Here is a 20,000-nt window from a genome sequence, read left to right on the forward strand (position 1 = left end):
CCTAGTTAATTCCGAAATAGTTTGCCAACAACCACAGTCATGATTATTGAGGGGTTTATTTAGTAAACAGTAAAATACCCAAACTGCAAATTACAATTTCATTCAACACTGCTCAGAGGAATGAAGAAGTCTGAGCCTGGGCATCTGCCCTATTTCTGTGCAGCTGTTTTTCAAGATGAAGGAAGCTCAGAAAGGTAAAAGAGCTCAAATCAAAAACATTGCTACAGCTGTAGGGATGCTGGTTGTATTTGGTGTCTTTAACTATTTAGACTAAGAGATTTACCCTGGCATCTTAAAAATCAGTGGCACTAACATTAAAGCAATCTTTTCAACTGGACACTTGAAACTGGATGTGATTGTTTCATGATAAGTGATATCCATTCCAGACTTCTGGAATACAGTCTGCACACCAGATCATCTAACAGACATCCCCCTGCATCAGGCCACAGAGCAGAGGAAAACTGTTGTGTCAAGATGCTGAACTTTTTTTCAGCTCCCACAAAGAATTGTCCCTCTTCTCCCTGGCTCCAGGAGCCCACATCTTGCAGTGGCGCTCCTTAGCAGATCATATGTCCTTTGAACAGGTGCATCTAGCTCAAGGACTCCTGGGGACACGCAGTGGCACCAGGCTGCTTATCAGTGAAATACTAGTTTGGCAATATCTGAGATGAGGGCAGATTTATGACACGAGTCTGGTTTAATTTATTTCCACTCCTTTTGCTTCCACTTGTGCCCAAGCTGATGGAGGCTGCATCCCCGAAGGTGGGGACAGAGGCCAAGGCACCGATGGCCAAGACGGCTCTTGAAAACATTCACAGTCAGAAGATCTACACATTTCCCACTTGCAAGAGGCCCCAGACTCAACGCAGTGACTCCAGAGGCAGCCCAGGAAGCCCTGCAAGAGCATGCCACAGAGAAACAAGCTTGAACTGTACATCATTATCAGGTTTCCTTTGACCACAGAATCAACCATGAAGACAACAGAGGTAACACTCTGGTTTTCATCTTTGATGTCATGACCAACACACACAGAAGATCATCAGGCTGTCAAGGCACAGTATGATATTGGCACAGTCAAGGTCACACGTTGGTTAGGTCTGATGGTTTGAAGACTTGTAGCTATCTGGCTCCAGAATATAATGTGTTGGATTTAGTGAACAAGACTAGAACCAGCCAAATTTTATCTACTTGGATTTGTGCACATGAAATCATAAACCCTGAAATGACAAGAAAAAAAACAACAACAGTGGTTTAGGGCAGTCCCGTGACTAGCCCAACATTAGCTTTCTGTGAACACTGCCAAACACTGTGCATGATATGTGATTTGCACATCTATCCACTAGTAACTGAGCAAATCACTTCCTTCTAAGCTGACCTCCACTGAAGATATCACTGTGTATTTCACCTTACAATAGATTATTTGACTCCTAAGACCCATGAAAGGAAACAATACCTTTGTAATCAAGCACCAAATGTCTGGAAAAAATAAAATATATTTGAAAAATAGAGTATCTAATGTACTGTCAAAACATTCAGATGCAAACTAAATAAAAATCCAATCTGTTGAGTGGATATAATGCATAATCACATTACATCTATATTTTCTTGGTATACCCCATCAGAGACCACATCTAGCTTCCCCTGCAATATTCATGAATGTTTTTGTTATTGCACTAGTCCACAGTTTCCAAGATTACTTAATTCCTCAATTTTCCCTTGCTAAAATTGTTACAAGTTTTAAAGACACTTTTGTATTTTATAATTTAATTAATACAAAATTTCTTTAATGAAACAATATATTTTTTTTCCTTTTGGCTATATTTCATCTTTGTATTTATTGATCAGTCTTCCTGGGGATATACTGCTCCTGCCCTGAACGCACATAGATATTAGTGTGCGTTAGTATCAATGTGCTTTGCAGACAATCCAGCTTTGAGGAATCTCAGAAGTTTATTCAAGCAAGAGTGCCAGGTATTTTCAAGTGTCAATTCCTCTCTTAACACTTCCTCTGATCTTCAGTACTGCATCTTTTTAGAGGATTATATCTTGCCCATATGTTCCTGGAGGATTAGATCATAGTTCTACTGCCTCCAGATGGTAGCAAAGCCATGGTAGTGGGATTTATGTCAGCCTGCCCAGTAAGCACCTTTTTCGCTAGCAGTGCTAGAGTCTGTGCTTTGGAGGCATTATTAAGTATGGAAGCAATCACTTTATTGTATACCACATTCAAACTTGCGTTTTAAGCTACATGATAGGGCATACCTGAAATAAGGTTAAACTAGATGAATGCATACTATTTCTTTTGCACTAGCAGGACCTCACATGACAAAATGTAAAGTGCATTTATAATAGCAAGGTCTAGAGTTATAGTATCTGCTCAAACTCATCAGAAAATCAAATAAAAAACCTATGCATACATATGGCATCACATTAAGTAAAGGCAAATATATCACCTCACACTTTCTAAATGTTTTAGACATGAGTCTTGCAGTCTACAGTATAGTTATATTTAGGGAACTGACTTAACATGGTGCCTTCTGGAAGCACATTTATACCTGTGTAAGTCATATCTGCTGAACTTAACAGCAAAGGAGAAGGAATTTTACAACAGCATCTTTTATTGAATGAAAATCAAATGAGAATTGTTGAGGAAAGCCACTGAACTACAATTGTAAGAGTGCAATTTATTCTGAGAGTTCATCTGCATGAAACTAACTATGCAGGGAAGTAGGCTGTAAATAAATCTACAGCTACCTCGCACTCAATAATCCAGTGGATGCTTAGCTCTCAACAGCTAAATTCATACCCTAGTTTACTATGGAGTAAATTCCCCAGGTAGATGAGCTCCCATCTAAGGATGGGAAAAGGAGTTGTGGTATATTAGTAAGTAGACTATACTCCAATTCATATTAATTGCCATTATTAAAAGGCCAGATATTCCTTCAGTTTGGGTGACCTGGAGCTGTAGTGCCATCAGCTGAGAGTTAGAGGGAAATGTGCATCATTGCAAGACATCTATTGGCCATAAAAATAATCAGAGTCTGATTATTTTATAATTTTATATTTTATAAAGAGAACTGTCTTCTCTTTAAGAACAATTTAAGAAGCTCACTCCAGAACCTGCTCTCCTGTGAGAACTTCTTTCGCTGCCCTCTTAACCCTAAAATACGTGATGCACAGACCTCATGATACTTATGAGAGAAGGAAAGTTTTCTGTAATCTGACCGGTATTCTTTTAGCCCTCTGGAAAGAAAAATCCCCATGTTCTCTAGTCTTGCAAAAGAGACTGATTGTTCCATATTATGAAAAACAGGTTGTTATGTTTTTGAGGGATAATCTGACTTCACCTTTGGGAGAACAGCGTTCTAGCACTGCGGCAAGGGCTAAGGAAGGGACAGGGGCTCACACGCTCTGCTCCGGTGACAGGATTTGTTCGCTATGCCTAACCCAATTTTGAATGGAGGAATTTGACTAGAAGAAGGTATGCTTCTCAGTGCTTTAACTTCCACAGTTCTCAGAGTAATCCACTGTAATTAACCACAAGAAGGAAATTAACCACAAGAAGAAAGGAAAAGGCTTGAGAAACAGAAAGAGATGTAATTTCCTGCTTTGTTTTGTTTTTTAATATATTTCTAGTGCAAAGAACTCGAGGTATGAATTTCATCCCAGTGCCAACATTCCTCATGAAGGCTTCTATTACAGTTAGACCCAGGCTGGTTAGATTGTCCTTAGTCTGCATATCCAGGTGATTACAGGTCCCTTCATGCTGGCCCTTTCATTGCTTGCAAATGAGAAGTTTAGCTTTGATTTATGTGATTTATAAGCACTTCAGCCCTTTCGGGAGGAAGCTCAGAGGGGAGAATAAAGATTTATTTCAACAACTTGGGAACTGTCAAACTTGTTCAGAAAGGGTTCTCTCCTTTTTAGGCAAAGGAGCTTTTTTCTTCTCATTTCTTGTGATCTTTTGTGCTGGTCATTGGCTATATCTTATTGTACCTATTTTATGTCCCTTTCTAATTTTAAATGAACAGTCATTCTGTTTGACTGTGGCTTGGTCCCAGTTAGTTGTCACTTAGCTCAGTCTGCGATCTCCATGCTCCGCGTATTGCTATCGCATAGCTCCATCCGTTCTTAGGCCTGCAACATCCCTTCCCGTCTGCCATATACTTGTACTTTCCAAAATAACACGAATAGATGTGTTTTCTCAGAACCTAATACTGCAGTGAATTGGAGCCTGGGTCCTCCAATTTCACAAGCAATCCTCCCTGTGCTTGAGACACTGGGGAACTTCACTCAAAAACCGGAGTCCATAGGCTATACACATTGGGAGCTAGAGCTGGAGGAGATTGTTGCTTGACTTCTGAGCCTGCTAATATGCCTAGCGTACATCCTCATGAGCTAAGAAAGCAAGGAAAAATGGGATCACCAAATAGTAGGAGGTGGGAGAGGACAATCCCCCCACTGACCTTTGCAATGCCACCACAAAGTTGCCCCTTTGTGAGCCTTCATCCACAGTTAATTTCTGGGTATGTGAGGAATCAAGCAATGAGAGCTGTGAAATGGCTGCGGCAGTCCATTACAGCTTGCAGCATGGAAAAGAAAAAACCTTTCCTGCAGGTATAAGATCAACATCTGTTGGCCACGGAATATATACTATAAATTGTTTTGAAGCAATTGGGAACAACAAAGCCATGCATGATTTCTTACAGCTCCTATGTGCTGGTAAGCTGGGAAGAGCACTGTTTATGCCCTGCAGACCTGTCAAACAGCAGTTATAGCTGCTGACTGCCACCGTCACACTGACAGGCCACAACAGCGCTGAGGGGGTTTCCAGTTTCCAGACAATGACTCTAACCATCTTTCTCTATAAAGTTATGTTGCATTTTCTTAAATTCTCAGTTCACTTGCAATGGAACCAAGCCGGAAACACAACTCTCCCACATCGCTCTGCACAACTGTTGTGGACAGAGAGCTGGCACAGAACTGAAAATATCAACACAGTCACCCAGGTTTGCTCAATATGCTGCTCAGCATCCTCACCTGGAAGACAGTAAAAAATGTGGGTGGTTCATCCATGCTTGTTGCTCTCATTTAACACTTGCAACAAATCACCCTGGAAGAAGACCAGGACAGATGCAGTTTCTTCGCAACTGGTTGAACGCTTTCACGTGCAGCTGCTGAGAAGGGCTTGCTAGGCAACAGCGCAGAAGAAATACACAAAAGCATCCCTGCTGCTGCACTGCCTGGATCTGCAAACTTCTTCAAGGTGGCCCCACAGAGAGCTGGCACATCCATGGAAACAGCTGCCTACTCTGAACCGCTCCGGTACTGCCATGGCAAGGGGGTGCCATGCCACAGGCTCCTGGCAGCCCAAGGGCAGTTGCCCTGGCACACCTCGGGGCGCCAGACTGCCTCCCATCAGCACAGCACAGCCCACCCGTGTGCTGTGGTGCTTGCCTTTAGTGCCAGAAACGCACACCTGTTTGAACACACATTAGTACCTCAGATACCATGGATTTAGTATGCCTGCTGAACTGCTTATTCATAATGCTCTTTGAAGTGGTATGAATTAAAAGCTTTAGAAGTAAAGGTTTTCTTTAAACTAAGCATCTTGCAAAAAGTTTTTTGACAGTCTCTGGTGCTAAAAAGCTGTTTGGCGTAAATGAGACATGTCCAGTTTCATGACTTCCCCAGCTCAGCTAACAGCAAAGGAAGAGGGCAGCTGAAAAGGTTTTCCATTTTTTCATACACAAAACCAGCAAACCAAATATTAGCTCAGATGATATGGATGCCATTATCAATTCTGCCAAGGTGAACAGCAAAAAGAACAACTTGTACTTATTGCAGCTTTGTTTGAATAGTCCTTTTTTTTTTTCAGTTTAGGACAGGAGAGAATAGATTTATCTTTGTATTGCAATTCCAGCATCAACTGTTACTCAATGGTACCCAGCTGTAAAGTAACCACACTCATGTACCCTACCCCAAATCACCAATAACATATTTGCAACTCCAAAATTCCAATTGAGTTGAAAGTTGCAATAACTTTTTAATAAAATATCACCAAATCATCAAAGGAAAATACTGCAGGGTTGTTTCTGTTATATATAATTCAGAGCAGTAACTTCCAGGGCAGAAGGGATCATTTCCTTTGCTCTACAGACTCCAAAAGTGTAATCTGAGTATGTATTAACATGTTACAATTAATGCAAAGTTCACAGGTAAATACATGTTTTATTGCTTCTACCATATTTAGGAAATAGCGTACAAAAAAGCAGGGGGAGAGGGGCAACCCAGCAATCTGGTAAGAATACAAATTATTCTCCAGGCCTGAAATACAAGTACCCAATGTCACAGATAAATACAACTCAATCTAATTAGACATGTATCAATCTAGTATGTAACTGAAGGAATGTTAATAGTGATGGAAGACAACAGTAAGATGCTGAGAAAGAGACAAACAGAATTTACGGCGTAGATCACGGCAAGGCCAAGATAATAGGAAGACTGCTCTGTTGTAAGACTGTCCTCTGCCAAGTTCCTATTTTTCAGTATGCAGTAGACTTAAAAATTTTGGTTCCCAGGCTCTTTACAACATGTTTTGTAGGATCAGGAAAGAGATGAGGGAATGAAGTGGCTGCTTTTTGTAACAAATGCTCTTGCAGTAGCAGCTGGATGTTTCTGTCCTTAATCAGCTACCTTGTTGAGTTCATTCTGTTGGTTCTTCAGTTAGATCCAGAGTAAATAGTTGTATGGTATGATGCAGGCAGCATACTTCAATTCTAATACAAAGTATAGCAGAGAGTGTATTTCATCCACATTGCATTTCAGTTACTCACTGTAATAAAACTAGATTAACGGCTATCATAGAAACTATACATGATAAATATTTTCATGAAAAGTACATAAAATCTCTAAAATATATGCCCACAAAACCTACATCTTTGACTTTGCATAATAGCATAGTTTACAGTCAGAGATATTTTAAAGGCAAATCTTCTTTTTTTTTTTTTTTTTTAAACTTTTTGGTAAACTTTCAACACACAATATTGATAGCTTTCTAGCGAATGCAAAAAATTGGATTCCATAAACTGAATTCCATCACTAATGTAACATTAAGGCAATCTGAAGGAAGCTGTAATATTAACTTTAGCATGCAAGTCTTCCATTGGGAATTCATGGAAAAAACAAAGTAAACTATGCAAACAGTTATAATTTGAGGAGATAAAACAAATTAGATGCAATTGGCTTCCTGTGCAAAGTATAAAAGCTTTCAAGGGTTACTGTTGTACATGCTAAAGAACTACTAACAGACAGAGAAGGAAGCCATGCTTACCTAGGTGTTTTTAAAATAGGAGAAACACAAATAGAATGAATCTCATCTACAAATGTAATCATCAGATCATTAGTTTAATGAAGTTAGAAGAACTCATCCCTTGTAAACAGATTAATCAAAAAATTTAGCTTAGGAGAAAGTTCAGGATAGTTCACTCAAAAAAACAAGATTTCAGTTTTTATATAATAGCTTTATTATCAAATGGTACGAGACATTTAGTAATGATGCTGTGCAGCTATTACTTACAAACAATTCTAAGAGATCAACAGGTCACCTAACACCTTAAAAGTTCCTTGCAATTAAAAAAAGCTACATGTTCCTGATTTCCCCACTTGCTTCAAGGTAGACACTGTTTCATGTCAAAACGTTACGGCTATCTCTTGGATCACTTGCCAGATTCCCATAAAGGAAAGGACGGGCTAGTACAATATTCCACAGCAGAGCTCTACCCTACATCTTTTTGCCTTTTGCACAAGGCCTTCCTTATTCTTCAGAACCCTCATAGGTAAACCTCATGTAATAAGAAACTGCCTAAGACAGCTGGCAGTCAAAGATAAAAAACAGAAGAGATGATTAAAAAAAAAAAAGTAGTATTTCTTTTGCAAAAGAAAAGAACCTTACTCATGACATTAAAAGCCATCATGTTGGGAAGCTAGTCTAACTATGGCTGAAACAGAACTTTTTTTGCAACTTAGCCTGATCCCATCCACACAGTGAAATATAATTAAGGGAAAATCTGAAGCGATAGTATGATTCATGTGAAACTAAAGTGTAATTCAGTTCCTTCTTTAATGCCAAGGTTGCACCAAAACATCAGTTTTACACAGCGTAGAAGGAATTTTACAACGGCGTCTTTTAATTGAATGAAAATCAAATGAGAATTGTTGAGGAAAGCCACTGAACTACAATTGTAAGAGTGCAATTTATTCTGAGAGTTCATCTGCATGAAACATTAACTATGCAGGGAAGTAGGCTGTAAATAAATCTACAGCTACCTCGCACTCAATAATCCAGTGGATGCTTAGCTCTCAACAGCTAAATTCATACCCTAGTTTGCTATGGAGTAAATTCCCTAGGTAGATGAGCTCTGAGATTAGAATTACAGCAATAAGAAGTCATCACTTCAGTTTTAAATGCCAATAAAGTACAGGTTTAAAGTCAATTCTAAATAAGAAACCAATTCCTGAAGCTAAATGTTCTTACAATGAATTTGTAAACAGAGGTAAATTATGAGTTCTTTTATCTACCAACATAAAAATACCATTCAATGTGCAGTCCAGATTTAAATAAAAGACAAAAATAGCATATCAGTAATATTTACTATATATTTACATGTAATACTGTGATAAAAAAGAAATCAACATTATGTTACAAAATTCTTTAAGGTACCAGTACCTTTCACATTATCACATTTATGGAACTGTTCTCTTTACATCTAAAATGATCCATCATATGATGAGTTAACATAAGGATATAGGCAAGTAAACGCTTGAATTGGAGCATATGCTAATGTGTCAACTCCCATTTCTGCAAGATACTTCAGGGGCACATAAACCTAAAAGGTATAAGCAGCATTGGTTTCAGTAGGATAAACTTAAATGTGCACCCAAGTTCTTTGCGGATCAGGACCTTACTTTATGGGATGCCACTGACAATACAACAGACTGCAACAGTTATAACCATATAAAGGGAGAGGTATCATATACCTTATTTAGTGAATATATATATAATATATATACTTTTTTACTTAAAAGTGAATCGTAGCCAGTTGCCCATGACCAGTTACTGACTTATCAGAAAAGGGAATCATCTTTTTATTTTACATACACCAACATACTAGGTTTTTGTTACATGATTCATTGAACAGTATGTGGAATTAGTTCTTTAAATAAGAACTGTACCAATCTTTGTACAAGATATTTCTTCTAACCAACTGAGCTGCAATGGAAGATTTTTATACACTTCACATATTGTTTGAGAAATGGTAATAATAAACTTCTTTAAGTTATATATGTTTAAATTAGTTGAGAACTGAAGATTTTTTATAGTAATTTAACTCTCTTAAATTGGCAGAAAAAACTATCTATGCAAGTGAAACATTGGAAAAATAAATCAACATTAAAAAAATTAAGATTAGAACTTAAAACTTCATCAGCCAGCCAGGATCAAATTCTAACCTGCTCCCTCCCTTCCTATATCCTCTCCTAGAATAAAAATTTATGGAGGATGAGGGGGAATGATTTGACACTTCTTTCTCTTTGTTAATCCAGTTAGTAAAGTAGATGTAGGTTCAAGTATTTAAATCCACACAGCACTAATAAATAGAAATAAGTAAACAATCAGGATGGTGAGTGTATCACTGAAGTTAAAGTATTGCCCAGAGAAAAAAAATCTTTGTTTCTCAGTGAGCTTTGTTAATATATTGTGCTATTTTTCTGGAACTCCAAAAGGCAAAACAAAGAGAAATATTGTTGATGAGAAGTGTACTCAAACCCGGTCACATGCATGTCTACAGAGACACGTAGAGTGTTACAGAACCAGACTGAATAGTTGAGGTTTTTTTTGCAAGTTTCATAAAGCAGTATCTGCAGTTTACATCTACATTACCATTTTTGCTCTGCAAACTATTAGAGCACAATGTGTGTTTACTTCCCTCACCCTCCGCCTCCCCCCACAAAGTAAAACACTGATGGTTCAGTTACAAAACTACATGTAGTACATTTTTGAACACTGTTTCTTCAATTTTAGGCCATGTGTTCATTTAAAGACATTCTTATCCGTTACAAGCCTCCCCTTTAATTGCTGAAGATCCAATAGAAAAGCAAACATACAAATAACAGAAGTGCTGATCCTGAGATGAAGTATGGGAAATTCTGATCCAGTCTGATCCTTATTCAAACTTCTGTTTCAGTTTCTTCTGGAAGACAGCTGGTAGGATGGAGAGGATGGCTAAAATCATGAGAACAAACACAGAGTTCCAGGAAACAGCTTCCCCTGCTGTTGTAAGTTGGTATAGTGTTGTTCCTGCCTTAATTGCTACAAAAGATGGTGGTGCCACACCTGGAAGGGAAAATTAGAAGGGTAGGATAGTGAGGGAAGAAAACAAAACAGCTTGTTCGGGAAGACAAACGTGGAAAAAAAATCATAAATTAGTCATCTAACTTTAACATCAAAATTTATTTCTGCTACCTTCTACTTTAAGAGGACTATAAATAGAAAATTTGAAAACAGTTCTTATGATTTGGGGTTCTTGTTTTTCTGCTGTTGCTAATGCTTTTTTAATGTAAGCTCAAACACACAACACCAGGAAAAAAAAAAAATCCCTGCTATCTAGACTGTAGATTTCACACTCTCTCTCTAGAAACTAATCTTATTTTGGTTCATAAAGAAAAATATAGATGGTTTCCTAACCAGGTTAAAAAGTATTTTTAAAAATGCCAAATACAACACTAAAATATTTAACACTGCAGTAATTAAATTACAAATTCACTCCCAGGAAGATATGATAAACAAGATGGAGAGGGAAGAGGAGAAACAGTCCTTCAGAAGAAAGGCACATACATCCTCACACAATCAAGCTGAACTCAAAGTAGGAATTTCTCATCTGATTACTATACTTTCATGAAGTTTTGTATTAATCATGGACTGGAACAAAGGAAGTTACTAATGTGTTCACAGAAGGTATGTTTCCCCAAACAAGCAAATTAACTTCATCTCATTACCCCCAATCCAGTACATCAGAACATTCCTGAAGACTGAAACCTTTTGACTCTCTAAATTCTGCATACCAAGAAGAATGAAATAATGCATTTGTGTAATCTTTCAGTTATCCAGTAGATGGTGATCTCTTCTGAACAACGCATGAAGAGAAAAGCAATAATATCCCTTCTGGCTGCCACAACAGTTGAGTTCATTGATCAGAATTCTTACCTAGAAAAGTGCCAATGAAAAATACTTTCAATGGTACATTTATTACAGGAGATGTTATATTGATGAACCAATTAGGAAGAAAAGGCGTTATTCTCAGAAATATTATGTAGTTAATGAGGTGTTCTCTGTGTCTTTCAACCTGCCAAAAAGAAGAAAAAAAGAAAAAAGTAAAATCCCTACCTTGAAAATACATAATGATTTCACTACTAGATGCAGTACATCTTTTTGTGCATCTTTTGTAGAAATTTACAAGTTGTAAACATTAAAAAAAAAAATCAGTTAAGCAGTGACTGACTCAAGCAAAGAGTAATCAGAGAATCATCTGCTAAATATGACTAAAGTTAGTCTGGAAATACCAGTCTGCAGTAGACTATGCTGACAATGTGTGTGATTCAGCTAACTTAGGTAATTCTGCACAACATCAGGTCCAACCCTAACTCATCAACCTCTGCCTGTCCTCCACCTAACTGTTACCCAATCAACACTGCCAGCTTGCCCTACTACAAAAGCTTTTGCAGGAACTAGCAATGAAGTTGTTCCTCAACCTCTTCTGTCCTAAACTATAATCGCACTTGAAACACAGCTGTATTCCTAGCTCAGAAACTCACAGCTCTGAAGGTAGTCAGGTAGCTACCGCCAGCACAGTCTACCTAACTACCTGCACGTTTCGTAACACCTAGCATTTATATTACCCAGGAGCAAACATAATAGCCCAAACTGTATTTGCATTCTTAATTATATTCTTAATTCCAGCCCAGCTCCTTACACCAGTAGTACATCAAAGCCTCTTCTCACCACAGCCTGGCTTTAGCACATCAGCCCTTTCAAACAAGAACTGTAACCCCAAACCAAGTTTTAGTGGTAGCAAAGCATGCCATCATGTCTGACCGACCCTGGTTGCCCTTCTCCAAGGCTAAGCCTAAACCTGGTCACGCAGCCCCAGGCAGTCCAAACCATACCAGGTCTGATTGCAATTCCAGCTGAAATCTAGTCCAGCAACTCACCCCAGTCCCAGCCCTCTGTTTTTCCCAACTTTAGCACTAACTGCCACTAGAACTAAGCCAGTAGCACTGCTAGAGTTTAGTTAGTTTTAATCATACTTTCTATCCTAATTAAGTTCTGAAATTTCAACTTTGCTTGGTCTTGCATATAAGATTAGTTTAAGTGTGATATAGTCTACTTTACCCAGAAACACAGTGCAATCTGAGCTGTACATGTTATGTACATATGTATTTATCACATATCCAGTTCTACTAGTGGAAGTAGGAAGCACCTGCCACTTGGAGATTAACTTCAGGATTATACTGTGATATTAATATTTATTTGGGTCAAGATCCAAGATACTATTTTATTACTTAATAAAGGCAGGACAACTCTTACACTCCATTGTGGAAGCTACTAAACCAGTAGTCTGTAATTAGATCCTCACCTACTTAACAGTGTTGAATTAACAATATAAAAAGGCTGAACACTATAGCTAAACTGACTATAACAACTTAATCTATTCCATTAATCAGACACATCCTACTCAGCCAATGAGGAACACATTTAAAATATTCATCTGATTTAAAAATCTTGACCAGAGTGCAAAACATTAACTTGTGGTTCACACTTGCCAAAGAATTTGTTTGAACCTGTTTAAGAGTGTCAAACTAGGAAACACACGTCAAATACTAAGCACACTATGAATTTGTATAGGAAAATCTTTGCCAACGCTTGCTGACAGTAACGTTATCAGATATTGTCCTTAGCCCTAACAAGGAAATAAAAACTAGGGGATCAAGCAGCTGGTGCAGAACTACCAGTCTACAACCAGGGAAGAAAAAAAAAAAAAGGCCAACTGCAAAAAGTTAAAGATAATTAAGTCCCTGTAAATTTCATGTAAGCAGACAGTAAGAAAGAGAAGAGAGACCCCCTCAGTAACCCAAGGCAGGGCGGGCAGGGGGATATCCTTTTTGTATGAATTGCTATGCTACTGCTATGAAACATCAGATAATCCACATCAAGTTAATAAATACCCCAACTAAAATGCCATCTTCAAATTAAGAGCTTGCAATCAGATATCAACTATGATTTTTTTCTATAGGGAAAGAAAACAACTTTCATTAGTTCTGGTGCTCATAGACCTGTTTATTTACATTTACATTGCAACTGGAGATGTTTACTCTTGTCATCTCAACCTGGTGGGATAAATAAATATATAAATAAAAATAAATAATAAATATATGCATGCATCAGTTGCAAACTTCTAGATGAAAAGAGCTTCCCAACAGGAAATCATTTAACATGTTACTTACCTGTAAGCAACTTCAGATAAAGCAGTTAATATTTGTTTTCCATCCCTAGCCCAGCTTGACCAATTCACTTTATATCAAATTTATTATCTCATTCACACTACAGAATACTATTATAAACTCAGAAATATTCCCCACTGTTTAAGAACATTCAGAGAAAGTAACTATACAGTGTCAGAAAGAAGACAAATCTTCACTTTGTAATTATATTTATGAGCATGATATCTCCTAGTTTTCCATCTTAGTCCCCTAGACATTTTCTATTATGAATTTGAGTATCTATAGAAACTCTACCTGGTCTGACCATTTCACCGCCTTTTCTGTTAGATATCTGTATACAACAGGCCGTCCCACTAGGTATGAAAGCATATAGCAGAACGAAGCTCCAAGTCCTGAGCACTGCAAAAGAATGAACAAATGAACAGAAGCTCTTATTAATACCAGTATTATATCCCTGTAGTTACACTAGCCAGATACAGCCTGCTTCTATGCAACCCTCCATTTAGGCTGAAGATTTCTGCATCAGCAGTATGTACCATTTCCTAAGAATGCTGTTGATATAAAACAGTTTCTTTATTCCCACGGTGTTTAGATCAATCTTGATGTTCAAAATAGACCATGTTTATTACTTATCAATTAAGTGTTTCTGTAATTGTATTTCAAGTTCCTAAACAGTGAAAACTTTGCAAATAAGGGGCAGAATGGCATTCAGAAGAGATTCAAATCTGAAAATTCATCACCTTGGTCCCCCATACTGATTCAGTCATCTAGCTGTTTAGTACTAAGGCTCGTTATGACTGCATCTTTTCGACAGGACGTTTTTTGGAATTTGTCAATAACATACATTTCCTAACTTAATTTAAGTTTCTTGGTTATTTAAGCGATTTGAAAAGTGATGCATCTTGCACATTAATAAAAATGTAATGTTCTGAAATTACAACCAGGTTCTGGCAGATGCTAGACAAATCTACAGTGAAGACAACTCTGGCTGATTAGCACCCATCTGCCTCCATTATTAAGAAAACCTGGAGAAACTTTTAGCAATTTGAATCACCACCAATGTTATGGTGGATTTTGTAGGTAACACCATTCTCATAACAGAGCTGAACTGGAAGTCATTCATTCATTCCTCAGCGACTAAAGCACATTCGGCTATTTCACTTGGTCTCTGATCACTTCAGAAAAGAGGCTATTTGGATGCTTGGTTGTATTCCAAATGGACAGAAATATATGCCCTCTCAAATCATTTTCCATACTTACCAGGCAAACAAGAAATAAGGCCAGTGGAAAGGGATAAAGAAACCCTGAGAGGATACTGAGAAATATAGACCCAGGGATAGCAAATGTTTGCAAGCTGCATATGTCTTAGTTAAGGGAAAAATAAAATTTTTAAAAAGCTACTCAATTTTATAAACAATGCTGCCATATATTATGATTGGGAAAACCACAAATATAAGTACATACAGACTCAGAAGAGCCTTACTTCAAAATATCTTTGCAGAGTAGCACAGGATACACTGCTGTATCTCAAACAAGAGTGAAATCTGAATATGGTTCTTCTTTCTTCTCTCTTTTGAATCACAAGGGGTAGATATTCCAGTGACAGATACAAAAATAAGTTGTCAAATAACAGAAGCTGTACTACATTTTCCCCTTTATCTCTGTGCTACAATTGACACTGGAGATTTACCGTGACATTACAGGAAATATGTAGTTCTGATTTTATGTTACAGACTAGACGCACAGATTTCAGTCATTCTCTCTGAAAGGTCCAGAGAACTCCCTTCAGAGTCCATAACCGCTATGAATTTCATGGGAAGACTGACATTATAAGGAAGTAGTAGTTTCCTTGATAACACACAAGTATAATAAAACAGAAGTATATGAGGTTACAACTCTTCTCTGTAAGTCAGCACTAAATTTACTCAGTTTACAAACAGGCACGGTGCGACCACCAGGTAACTAGCTTACATGATTGCTAATTTCAGTCAGAATGTTTTTCTTGGAACACTGATCCTAACAGACTCCTGCTCACTCTTAGACCGAGGCTACAGTTACACGCTGCCAAAATACAGCCAAGTACACCCTAGAGACAGATTAGGACATTACTGTTTCACTGTAGGCTGCTGCGTAGTATTTAAGTGTATTTTGTGAAGAGGCAGAGATCCCGCAGTACGCGAGAACAGACTGCTGAGCTTAAGATTTGCTCAGCACAGCTGGAACTACAGTACAAGTTCATTTCCTAAATGAAAGTCTCGTAAAGCGAAGAAATTTATAAGCACTATTCTGACTGAGCTGAACTGATTGAAATATCAAAGAGCCAAAGACTTCCTTTACATCAAGTCTATTACTAACAGTACAGCTTATTCCAAGCAAGTGTCAAGGTTTTCAGATAATTATAACGTGCTTGTGCACTGATCAGTCTGCTCCTAACGCCAAACGTTGTTGCATCACCTATTTTGTAGCTTATTAAGCAGTCAATTGTGTTCTATTTTTATTTATATATAAGCATTAACATTTTAGTTTTCTTCATATATCATCTATTTTCTGTGAACTACTCTCAAAAAGAATGAGCTCCAAGTTAATTATCGAGGGTAGCGCATTTGGTGCTGATTTTTCAATAACTTACAGAAAGCCTCCTGCATTAAACTGTGAAGCAGACCTCCTATAAAGCTCTTCAACCTTTTAAAAGTTATTAACCTTTAGTTAAGTGTTCCAGTGAGGAGTGTGTGTTTAATGATTAATTAATATATTCAACACTCAGAAAAAAAGTGAGCAAGAACACAGGCAGCCTTTGTCTCTCCTCAGGCAGAAAGTATCTAAGAAATTTACCTCTCTTAAAAAAAAAAAAAAAGTTTGTTTTTTGAAGAAGCATTTTAAAATGCTTTCCTTGAGAAATGCTGGGAAATTTTCTGTAAAGGACTCTCATATTGGGCACTTTTGAATGTCCCAGTGGTAGAGAAGCAGTAGTTTCAGTTATCTTTTAGAATTAACAATAATCTCTAACTGGCAATTCAGGTTATAACTTTAAAAGGTAGTGTAACATTAAAATAAGACAAAGTCTAGTATCAAAGTTAAAATATTTTCCAGGATAAGAACTGTCAATATGAAACCGCAAGGAAACCCTTCAGTAGTATTTACTACTGTACGTGCATCTAACTCAATTTCCTTCTACTGTGGTCCATCCTTACAGTCCAAAAAGTATACTGTGACACAGAAGAAATATTTTTAAGCTCAAAGTCTGGGAATATCTGTATCGTATAAACATACCTAGGTAGTCAGTTTCCCTCATCCTTGATCAAGGATTTAAAGTAACCTTCTATTTTTCCTTTAGCTCTTTCAGAGAATATTGAATACATCAAAAAAAGATTTGCCTATCAGAAAAAGGATACAAAACATATGTTGCAAAATAAGCCACTAGTACTTGAACATAAAAGGTGTCCTTGTATTTGGACAGGACTTTTCCCAAGGCCTTTGCATCATCCATGTCTCTAGGAATCTTTATACATTCTCTTTCTTCTCTGGAAGACAAAGAAACAAACAAAAAGAATGAGGGAAAGGTAAACAAACAGTATAGTAAAATTACTTGCTGAATATATAGATAGCAATATATACTCCATCACTGAACTATAATCTCAGCAAACAAACCAAATTATTGCTGCTGTGATAATATTCTCAGATAAAGTCTTTCAATACCTACAGTTTTTGGGATTATAAAATTCCTGATTGTAGATGCTTGCAAACCATCTTTTTTCCTATTCATTAAATAATCTGCTTTATTTCTAAGTTTTCTTTTCTTACCAAAAAGAAATTGATCAAAATGAAATAATTACTCAAACCTAAGTTTGGCAACTGAGCAGTGGTCAACAGTTCAGCCAAAAACAAGTATGATTGCCTCAATGATAAGGCTGTAACAGTTAAAGCACAGGAACGCAGGCAGAGCTTTGCCTAGCAAACAAATAAAGCTTTAAGAGTGAAATTCCACATCACACCTTTCCCTAGTGCTACTCCAGGCTGCACAGCTCAGTGTTCCCTCCTCCTATTAGATCTAGTGATTGAACTGTCACAAACTGAACTTGTTGAGCAAGTTAATCAGACAGAAAATTAACTACTAAAAGAAAAACAAAATTGTCAGACAAGCAAGTTTTCATCTTGTCAGACTATCTACCCTCCTGACACGTCAGTACTAAATGCAAGAAAAGGGAGAAAAATAGAACAATGAAGCTTAAGCATGAAGGAAGAAGGGTGTACCCTTTTGGTGGCAGCCTGCAGTTACACCTGAGTAAGAGGAATTTTAAAATAAATCTACCCCTGGCCTAGCATTTTCTGCCTCTCAGCAGAGGAAGGCCAAGAACCAACACTGCCAGTTACCATTTCTAATATGACAAGAGGTAACTTTAAAAAAAAAAATCTCAGCTGTACAACAGGAACACTAGTTAAAACAAACTTCTGTGTTTAAATAGATCATATTGGTTAGTGTGTATTTCTATATGAAGTTTTGCATTCTGACATTCTAGATTGGATCCTGAAATCCTCCTCCCCCTCTCCCCCCCCCCCCAAAAAAAAAGATAGAAAGAGAGATTGATTCAAGTTACATCTATAATCTATATAACTCGTTTCAGTTTAGGATAACCTAATGACATGTAGGTTCCTCTATAATTTGATGTTGAAAGAAAAGCAAATACGTTAATCTTTCCTGACATACTTACTCGCTAAGCTGTGGGAAATTTTTATATACCAGAAACATAAGGAAAGCAGCTGATAAGAAGATGGACACTAAGATAAGAAGAGACATTCCAGCTGATCCACCTTCTGCATGGGCTTTCCCTGAAATTAAACAAAACGAAAGTTAAGAAAGAACTTACAACAGTACTCAAAGTTATGCTTTGAGGAAATAAGGCAGGTTCCCTGTGGACGTAATCTTCCACCAAAAGTTTCAATAACATGCACAATATACTGCCCACGTTCCCTGCAATCTTTCAAACAAATTTAATTTCTTACACAGGCAAACATCTCACAAAAGTCAACTTCTTTGATCCCTAAGTAGTTTAGTGCTCAGTTCACTTTGTAAAAGGAAAAGACAGTCTGAACAGCAAACTGTACATATTTTTTGTTTTGGAGAGAAATCACCTGCCAGTTCAGTTAATTCAATAAGGTCAGCGAAAGCACGTGAAGTTAAGATTTCAGTGTGTACAACGCAACTTTGAAACATGCTCATTAAAAGATTGTTTCCTAATAACGAACACTAGCCACAACTAGGTAGGAGACACTCATCAGGAGAAAACACACACACAAAATAGCAGCTTGGAATATAGAGGCTCCACTTTGTCAGACTTGGAAATCACACATATGTTATGTACACGTATACAAAACCCACGCATATCTAAACTAAGTCTTTTTAAATATTTAACCGTTTTCAAAAGCTTGTGTAGAAGAAGTTACAAGAGCACCATACATAACCACAATTACATTTTAGGTCTCTTCTTTGCTGAGAATTTTAGCCATATAACCGTATGTGTAATTTACTGATTAGCACAGATACAGCTTAACGCGTTCTCTGCATCCACACTAGGGTGTGCATGTGCACACGTATTAAGGCACTCCCTCCCTGCAGACACTGCTAAGGTAGCACAACTTCTGAGTGAGAATCGGTCACCTGAGCAAGACAAGAAGCCAAAGCAGCATTTCCATTTGCGGACCCTGGCGGCACGACTACAACGCTCAGGCGGAGCGTTCAAGCTGTGGCACTGCCATCTCGCTGCTGCGAAACGCAGCGAAAGGGTGACGAAACACCCGCATAAAACAGAGCTTGACGGACTAGTTTACAATTCTACTCGCTTTCAGGTTTTCGCCTTGAAAGGAGTGCAACTACCCCGCCTATTTTCGTACTACAAGCACAAACACTTCACCGCCGGGTATTCCAATACCACCTGCTCCAGAGCAAAAAACCCTAGGGGATGAGAAAGCGGAACAGAGCGAAGTGCGTTTTCCGCCGCTTTCGCCTTCAGCGCTGCGGCAGCGCCGGCGGGGAGACGCTCCCCGGACACGCGCGTACTCGCGCCGCCGGAGCCCGAGGGCAGCGGCCGGCAGGGCCCGCCGGCACCCGGCACCCCGCCGGCACCCGGCACCCCGCCGGCACCCCGCCGGTCGCCGCGGCTGGGCGGCCGTTGGCCGGGCGAGGTGACCCGCGCGCCCCGGCCCCCACGCCGCTCCCCCTCCCCCCGGCCCGGCACCTTCCAGAAGCTGCCGTTGGTGCCTGGCGCCCTCCGCCGCCGCCTGGCAGGGCCCGCGCTCCGCCGCCCTCCGCTGCGCCATGGCTCTGCGCTGCCCGGGGCCGCCGGACCAGGCCCAGCCCAGGCCTCGCCGGCACCGAGAGCCGCGGGAGGAGGCGGCACACTGGCCGCTCCTCCTCACCCCACCGCTCCCGCCCCCGCCGCGCATGC

At 38.8% G+C, this 20,000-nt stretch overlaps 1 protein-coding gene across 2 annotated transcripts in view; it reads right to left on the reverse strand.

The window, feature by feature from the left end:
* Positions 1-7,502: 7,502 nt before the first annotated feature.
* Positions 7,503-20,000, reverse strand: part of TMEM41B (transmembrane protein 41B) — a 32,075-nt gene continuing 19,577 nt past the window's right edge. The window contains exons 1-7 of one of the 2 annotated variants that reach the window (XM_068945041.1): positions 19,791-19,988; positions 18,267-18,384; positions 16,950-17,078; positions 14,818-14,911; positions 13,852-13,956; positions 11,264-11,402; positions 7,503-10,393 (exon numbers count right to left, since the gene is read on the reverse strand). In XM_068945041.1, the coding sequence (XP_068801142.1) occupies positions 10,224-10,393; positions 11,264-11,402; positions 13,852-13,956; positions 14,818-14,911; positions 16,950-17,078; positions 18,267-18,384; positions 19,791-19,872 (837 nt within the window). In that variant the 5' untranslated portion in view covers positions 19,873-19,988 and the 3' untranslated portion in view covers positions 7,503-10,223. Of the gene's footprint in view, positions 10,394-11,263; positions 11,403-13,851; positions 13,957-14,817; positions 14,912-16,949; positions 17,079-18,266; positions 18,385-19,790; positions 19,989-20,000 lie in introns of those variants that run through there. The other variant, XM_009680238.2, reaches the window with a different exon arrangement.

This window comes from Struthio camelus, chromosome 5 (genome assembly GCF_040807025.1).
Source record: "Struthio camelus isolate bStrCam1 chromosome 5, bStrCam1.hap1, whole genome shotgun sequence".
NCBI lineage: Eukaryota > Metazoa > Chordata > Aves > Struthioniformes > Struthionidae > Struthio > Struthio camelus.